The sequence below is a fragment of the Haliaeetus leucocephalus genome, unplaced genomic scaffold (assembly GCF_000737465.1).
Source record: "Haliaeetus leucocephalus isolate CR32 unplaced genomic scaffold, Haliaeetus_leucocephalus-4.0 Scaffold273, whole genome shotgun sequence".
Lineage (NCBI taxonomy): Eukaryota > Metazoa > Chordata > Aves > Accipitriformes > Accipitridae > Haliaeetus > Haliaeetus leucocephalus.
Genome location: NW_010972709.1, coordinates 3,364,006 through 3,371,395, shown reverse-complemented (window position 1 = coordinate 3,371,395; position 7,390 = coordinate 3,364,006). Strand labels below are relative to the sequence as shown.

The 7,390-nt window shown below is 39.3% G+C and overlaps 1 protein-coding gene across 1 annotated transcript in view; it reads left to right on the top strand.

The window, feature by feature from the left end:
• The window catches only part of MRGBP (MRG/MORF4L binding protein), a gene marked incomplete at its 5' end in the record, with an annotated part of 6,022 nt that extends 289 nt beyond the window's left edge, over positions 1–5,733 (top strand). Inside the window, 4 exons of the mRNA XM_010569766.1 lie at positions 415–536; positions 1,092–1,173; positions 3,135–3,209; positions 4,284–5,733. Of these exons, the coding sequence (XP_010568068.1) occupies positions 415–536; positions 1,092–1,173; positions 3,135–3,209; positions 4,284–4,474 (470 nt within the window). The remainder of the gene's footprint in view (positions 1–414; positions 537–1,091; positions 1,174–3,134; positions 3,210–4,283) is intronic.
• Between the last annotated feature and the right edge of the window lie 1,657 nt (positions 5,734–7,390).

Sequence of the window (7,390 nt, the reverse complement as noted above, 5' to 3'; positions counted from 1 at the left end):
CTCCCGAGCGTGGCGGGGCCTGCGGGGGAGGAGGCGCCGTGCCCTCCCGGCCTCCTCAGCCGCCCTTCCCGGGGACACAGAGGCCGCCCGCCCGCCCGCCTCTCTCCCCCATGCCGTCCCCTTTCCTGACTCGCTGCCTTACACTTTCCTTCGGTTGTTTTTTCACGCGGCCTCTCAAAAAGCTGTGGCTGCGGCCACATGTCAGCATTCCCCAGTGGGGCACCCTCAGCCCCTGTCCAGAACAGCACCTGTAATGTAGGGTGAAGTAACAGCCAGGCAGGGCTGCCCAGATTGCCATGTGTTTCTCCTGTAATGTATGATTTCCTTGTAACGGTAGGATGTTTGTTTTTTTTTTAATTGTGTGTCATAAATAAAACTGTTAGTAGCGTTAATGGCATTGAGTTCTTCCCCCAGGTGTGAATCGCCATTTCCACATGATTTGTATCCGAGATAAATTCAGCCAGAATATTGGACGGCAGATTTCATCCAAAGTGATTTGGGACCATTTGAGCACCATGTATGATATGCAAGCTCTTGTGAGTATAAAGGCTTGATGCAGCCACGTTCTTATTTCTTAGAGTTCAGGAGTTTTGACAGGTCAAAATCACTGGGCCTGTCATACCTTTCATGTTACTTAGAGTTTTGTGTCGGTCCAGTGAGTTGGTGGGGTTTTCCCTGTGTAAAATACATCAGGTGGGAGACAAAAAAACCTACAGTGCTTTGGTTTTGTTTTTTTTTTCCATACTGTGTTCTGACTTTGTTTATTAAAGTTGCCTAAATGCTGATCCAGCAAACGTTTACATAGGTACTTAAGTGTCAGATAAGGAGGTTATAGTGTATTTACATAAGAATTTGCCATGGTTGGGTTCCAGAAGTGATCTCAAATAGTCATGAGTCATGATCTCAAAATATCTTGACCTTAGTAATGAGTTTGACATCAGAATCCTCCTGATTCTCTAATGTCTGAAGTGTCTTGTTAAGAATTATTTAGCTACTAATTGCATGTAAAATAGAAGTTGAGATTGCACTTCTAAATCCAAATCAAATTTTTTACCAAGGTCATTCATAGACATCTTTCTTTTCTTTCTAAGCACGAGTCCGAGATTCTTCCGTTCCCTAATATAGAGAAGAATTTTGCTCTTCCTGATGAAATGATTCAAGAAGTGAGAGAAGGTAAGATGTGATAGCAGTCTTTTATTCTTGGTAGCTCAAATCTCATCTCAGAATGGATGGTTAACAAACCTCCCTCCAAAAAAGAACGTAACATGGCAGTCCAAGGCCGTTCTTTCAGACTGTTGTGTTAGGTGTATCAGGAAAAGGAAGTGTTAAGCAGATACAAGTTTATATCATGAATTTTTAATCAGCTGACTGAAGGAAACGGCCACGGAGAGTGTCACACTGCTTGTGCTGTTCATATTCTCACTATCAGCCTGTGTGATTGACCACTGTAGGAGACAGGCTAGTGGGAGAGACAGACCGTTGGTCAGATTCCACGCAGTATTTCTCATATTCTTAAACGTAATGTAGATAGGACACCAATATAGCACAAAGAGGTTCTATTTATAGTAGATTCATCTATTCATCTATCATAATAGTTTAGATTCATCTTCTCCTTCTGGGTATACGCAAAAGTTCCATGTGCTTCACTGATACTAGTTTGCAGAGTGAAAGGCAAAATGTGGTTCTTTGCAAGGTGATCAGTAGTTTATTGTGGGTTTTTTGCGCTTTCTTGAGACGGCTGTAATATTACATTAGGCCATAATTTTTGCTAAAATAGATGATCTGCACACTTGAATGTGGTTCATTTTGTAGCAAGATCATGTTTTTCTAAAGAGTAGGAGCTATGGAGATGATGAAAGTAACATTTTCTGCATATAATTTGGATATAATAATATTTCTGTGATAAAATTTTCTGTATGAATGATGATATAAGGCAGTTAAATAGCAATTCAGCTAATGTTTAAAAACGTACACCAGGAATATACTTACTGAATAGCTGCAGTTTAATAGCTGGAGAAACTTGCTTTTTGGCCATGGACTTGCACCTTATGCTGATATAACCATCTCATTTTTGGGCTATTACTATTTTTAATATGGTTCATATGTCTTATTTTTAAAAGGATTACTGTTTTTTAATGTCTGATGATAGATTTTTCATGAGGTTTTTTTCTGTAGTTGTGTTAAAATTATTGAAAACAAAAAATGTTTAGAGGCGTTTGTATAGATTCATGGTGGTTTCACTGCGCTGTGAAGTCAGCTCTTTGTGTTTTTATCTTCTTGGGATTCAACTACCTAGGTCTTTCAATCTCTCTCATTCATGATAAGCCTATCTGTATTGTCTAATCTCATAGAAATACACAGCAGTTTGGCAGAAATCTTAGGTTGAGCAGTGAGAGCTGGATTTTCAAAGTTGAGCTATATGTATGTTACTTAGTACTGTTATCCAAGGTAGGAGCTAGGAAGTTCAAGCATCTGCCAAAGGAGTTCTTGGGATATTTTAAACTACAGTGGAATGCTTCTCAGTGATAGGACGAGAGGAAATGGCTTCAAGTTGCGGCAGGGGAAGTTTAGATTGGATATTAGGAAAAATTGCTTTACTGAAAGGGTTGTTGGGCATTGGAACAGGCTGCCCAGGGAAGTGGTTGAGTCACCATCCCTAGAGGTATTCAGAAAGCGCGTAGACAAGGCACTTCAGGACATGGTTTAGTGGGCATGGTTGACAGTTGGCCTCGATGATCTTAAAGGTCTTTTCCAACCTAAGCGATTCTATGATTCTATGACTACTAGGTACACTAAACTTTACGCTAAAAATTCAGTATAAAACCGTAATATAGCTAGGACATTGCAATATGTTTTGTCTTTTTACCGTTTCACTTTCCTCCTGTTAGTAACTTCAGTGGAACTTTTTGACATGTGACATCATCTTGTTCAGTGCATTTACCTTTGCATTATGCTCACAGTATGCCTGGACTGTTATCTACGTTTCTCTATCACAGTGCTAAGGAACTTTTACTGCTGAATGTTGCACTGAGTATTTGTTAGCATTATGCACATATGCTGAGGCTACCAATCCAGAAAAAATACATATGGTTCTTTAAACCCATCTAACCATTGCCTAACAATCCTTTCTGTAGGAAAAGTAATGATAGAAGAAGAAGTGAAAGAGGAAATAAAAGAAGAGATGGAAACGCATGCAGGTCCAGAAGAAGGTAAATTTGTAACTCTCTACTGTGTGATACAAGATTAAAAAACAACTGTAACTCTGAGAAATTAATGTTAAAATGTAAATCCCAAATCTGGTGTACGTTGTGATTTGTATTCAGACTTAGCATATGCTCATGCCAAGAACTAGAGTAATTTAAGAATGCACAGAGTAAGCAGTTGCCAATATCTGATACTTCAAAAGATTTTTCCTTTGCTCCTAATTCATATGTACAAAGTTGTATAGCTTTGGAGTTTTTTGGGTTTAATATGTACTTGACAAAACCCTGGGAGTCTGAAGTAATCTAAGAATCTCTGAAAGAAAGTTGAGTCCAGTTTTAGCTAACCTAAATACTCTGTGTTAGGATCTTTGTAGTCATGGGGGAAAATAGGACCTATAAATCAAAAATGATTGTAAGATTGTATGCTTAAATGGGAAGGCGGGCAGAGTGTTTTTTTATTTTATTTTATTTGCATTATCTTTCTTCTTTTAAATATAAGGCTTATTTTCCTAACACTTTGCTGTAGAACAAAGTCAAATGTGGACAGTAGGGATTCTGCTATTTACCTTAACAGACCGAGCCAACTGTAAACTATATAATTTCATAATATTTATATCACAGAATAAGTGGTGGTTTAAGATTGAGTGTAATAAAAGATCTAAAAATGTATTTTTAAAATATATTAAATTTCACATTTTGGGTGTTCAGTTTTAAAATCTATCTATAATACCAAATGTAATGACTGTTGCTGATAATAAGTTTCATAGATTGGTCCTATGTTCTGTAAGTGTTCCTATTAAGTATTTTAATTTTAAGTGCTGTTTAATTCCACTTAATGAATTTCACTTTTAGCCTGTCAAAATACATGCCTGTCTTTAAACCAAATAATAAAAGCAAGATGTGCCTTTCTTACAGAAGATTTTTCCTTTAAAAGTGAAAGTAATGCTTAAATAGTCATTAAATATGCTGAGAATTGATTGGTTTGAAAAGTTTTATGTAATACAAAGAAATTTGTTATCACTTCTTGTTTGCCTATGTGTATGACTCTGATCTGGAATCATTACTTTGATCCTATTTCAGTTTTTGCACCCTCTGGAAGTTTAGGAAAAACAACTGAAAAGCCAAGCAGCAAAGAGAAAGAGAAAACTTCATCAGATTCTGGGTCCAAAGAAGGATCTGATAAGAGGAAGCGCAACAGAGTCACTGAAAAGGTCTTAAACGCAAACAGTAATCCTTCCAGTCCAAGTGCTGCAAAACGACGCAGAACATAAAGCAAGCTGTGAAAGAGAGAAGTAATAAACTCTGGAACGTGAGGAGGGAACAGTAAAAACGAGTAGCAGGATAGTCGCTACATAAACTTTTTGAGAAGGGGAAAAGATACCTGAGCCAGGTATTGAAGAATCTGCACATTGGCATTATACATGCAAAACTTTGTCTTTCCCGATGTGTTTTCTAGTCAGCAGCGAGTAGCTGAGCGATGGCTGCCTTCTCAGGGCACTGGGGGAGAAAGCTGGCAGCATTAAGAGTTTATGCGTATGTAACAACTCCGGTGGTTGCATTTCAACCAAGTAATGCGCTCTGTGTCAGCCTAGTTCATGAAACAAGTGCTCAGTGAAACACGGAGCCTGAGTTCACGAAAAGCATAGGTTATTTCTGTAAATTTTGGATTGTTTTTTCTGCCTTTGCTTTGTTGCTGTCTTTGAGTATTACAGACCCTCTGTGGGTAATGTTGTTTGGCCATTTGACTTACTGCAAACATAGCGTTTGTATCAAATATCTGAATTCGTTGGTTCAGTAAAACTAAAATTCTTTTAAATACAGATAACTACTGAGTTGAAGTGTTCTTTCGCTCTGTTTGCTGGAGGAACCTTTACTTCTTTCACCCTTAGCGACATAACATTTTCCAGTCTTTTTAAGTGTATGTACTATAAGTGAAGTGAAAATGACAATGCCCCTAGACAGAATAATTAATAAGTGTCCTAAATAAAATATCCAGTGATGTCACATGGTTTTGTAAGGGATCAGCTGAGCCGTGCATGAACCTGGAGATGTTGCCTCATCCATTTGTAATATAGTAGTATATAACAGTGGGGTTTGTACTTCATTATTTATTTTTTTAATGCAGTTTTAGTAGACCTTAATGGAATTGGTATTCCAAAATGTTAATTTTGTTCTACAACTTAAGAATCTTACTGACATTGTAATGCTTACCTTTAATATGCTAGAATATTAAGATTTTATGAAGTTAACTATTTTTGTGTTGTGAAAAGATGGACTGCAATCAACAAACACATGTTAAATGGTGAATGAAGTAGGCTGAAATGTTACTGAATTTGTTTCACCATATTAACTATCGGTTAATAAAAAGAAGAATTACTTCTTAATCTGTCAGTATTGCCTTCAAGGTGAGGAACTTAGGAATCTGCTGGTTTTTGCATTTATTCTAGGTACGTAGCCAAGTTCTTGTCTGCCTTATTTGCTTCAATTGTTTTATAGCAAGAATAAATTCGACTTGTTTTTATTTTACTAAATGGTAATTGTTTTGTAACTTGATTAAAATTTGGCCCAACTTATTCTGAAAGTTATTTGGGTATCTTGTGCCTTTAGTGAAAGTGGTCAAAAGTGCCTACCTGGGGTTTGGGGTTTTTTTGTTTGTGTTTTTTCTTTTTTTACTAACTTTGCCTGGATCTTACAAAACTACTACCCTGTTATTTCTATAAGATACTTGATAAGAAATCCTGGGCAGCTGAACTCAGTAGGCAGGTTGCTGTGAGCTTCCAAACTAGAGGATTTTCTCTGTTCTGACTAGCATAATGGAATTGTGAAGTACCGAGTTGAGAAGGTGAAGTTTTTGTCGCAGTCTTTTGGAAGCTCACCTGTGCCCCCTCTTGTATGCACTGGTGAGCTCTACAAGGTCAGAACTCTGCCGGGATGGCAAGCTCACTGTTTTAGGGTCTGAGATAGCGGGGCATAAACAAATTCCAAACCAGAAGGTATGAAAAGTTTAGTTTATGGAGAGTTTAGTGCTGTGCTCCGATAAGCCTTGCAAAATGTCTGTGAGATAGCTGCCAGCTGGAGAGCTCCGTGGAGCTCTAGTTTGTGGGAGAGATGCTGCAGGAGTCTCAGAGGTTTTCTGGGTGGGTAGAAAATGAACTTTTATGACCTTATGGGAGGAAGCTCGGGTTTAATTTTGATGTTTAAGAAAAACAATTTATTTGGAATGATCGACTTCCTAGAAGTTGTAATTATATGTCACTTACAGATCTGTCATCGGAGTGAGTGGTGACAGATGAATGCCTCTGTTCAGTTTTGCTGTTTCCTTAAGAATTAAAGTGCTGGTTACTTTGTTGTGACCTACATAGATCTTGGCCATAAAGTGCAGACTTTGTGACTTTCAAGTCTCACAGCCTTGTGGGTAAATCCTTTTCATCCAAGGGATTGTAGTCTAAATTTTTTTGCTGTACCAATGAAACGGTTTTTTATAGCTTAAAGTAGAAATGCGTCAACATTAACATGTACTGGTGCAATCTCTCAACACCATGCTTGAAGCAGGGAAAGTCCATTTGGGGTTTCACGGTCAATCCAGCAACACGGATTTTTTAAGGAATGCGTTGGTTGCGAAGTTAGATATTTGGAAAATGTAAATGTGTTAAAAGACCTGGGTTGCTGCAGCTCTTTTCCTCCCTTCCCTTTCACCAAGTCCTGGCTTTTTGGGAAGATTGTTCTTTTATTCATTTTCCTGTTGGAGGAATATTACCCCATCCTACAGACGGAGCACGTTTTTAACGTGCGAAGAGGTTAAATACACAACTCTTGCTGAATTCTTTGCTCTGAAGGAAAGAGGAAAGCTCCCCTTACCTCCAGTATCTTGCTTCCGATCAATTTCTGCGCTCGGGGAGGGGGGAGGCATAGCCTCCCAGCGCCGGGGTGGATGGAAAAGAGCAGAATTATGTTTCCCTCTTTTTTTTTTTCCCCCCCCTTTAGGTGGTCACGCCGAAGGGAAGGAAGAATCCCTGCAGCCCTCCGCGGCGCCCGGCTGCGTGAGTGAAGGGGCAGAGGGAAAGCAGCGGGCGGGCGCAGGGACCGCGCGGCAAAGAGCCGGGCGACGGCCAATGGGGCGCGGCGCCGCAGGAAAGGGGCGGGGAGTGCGCGCTCTTCCTTCCCTCCCCACTTCCCCCCCCCCCCCC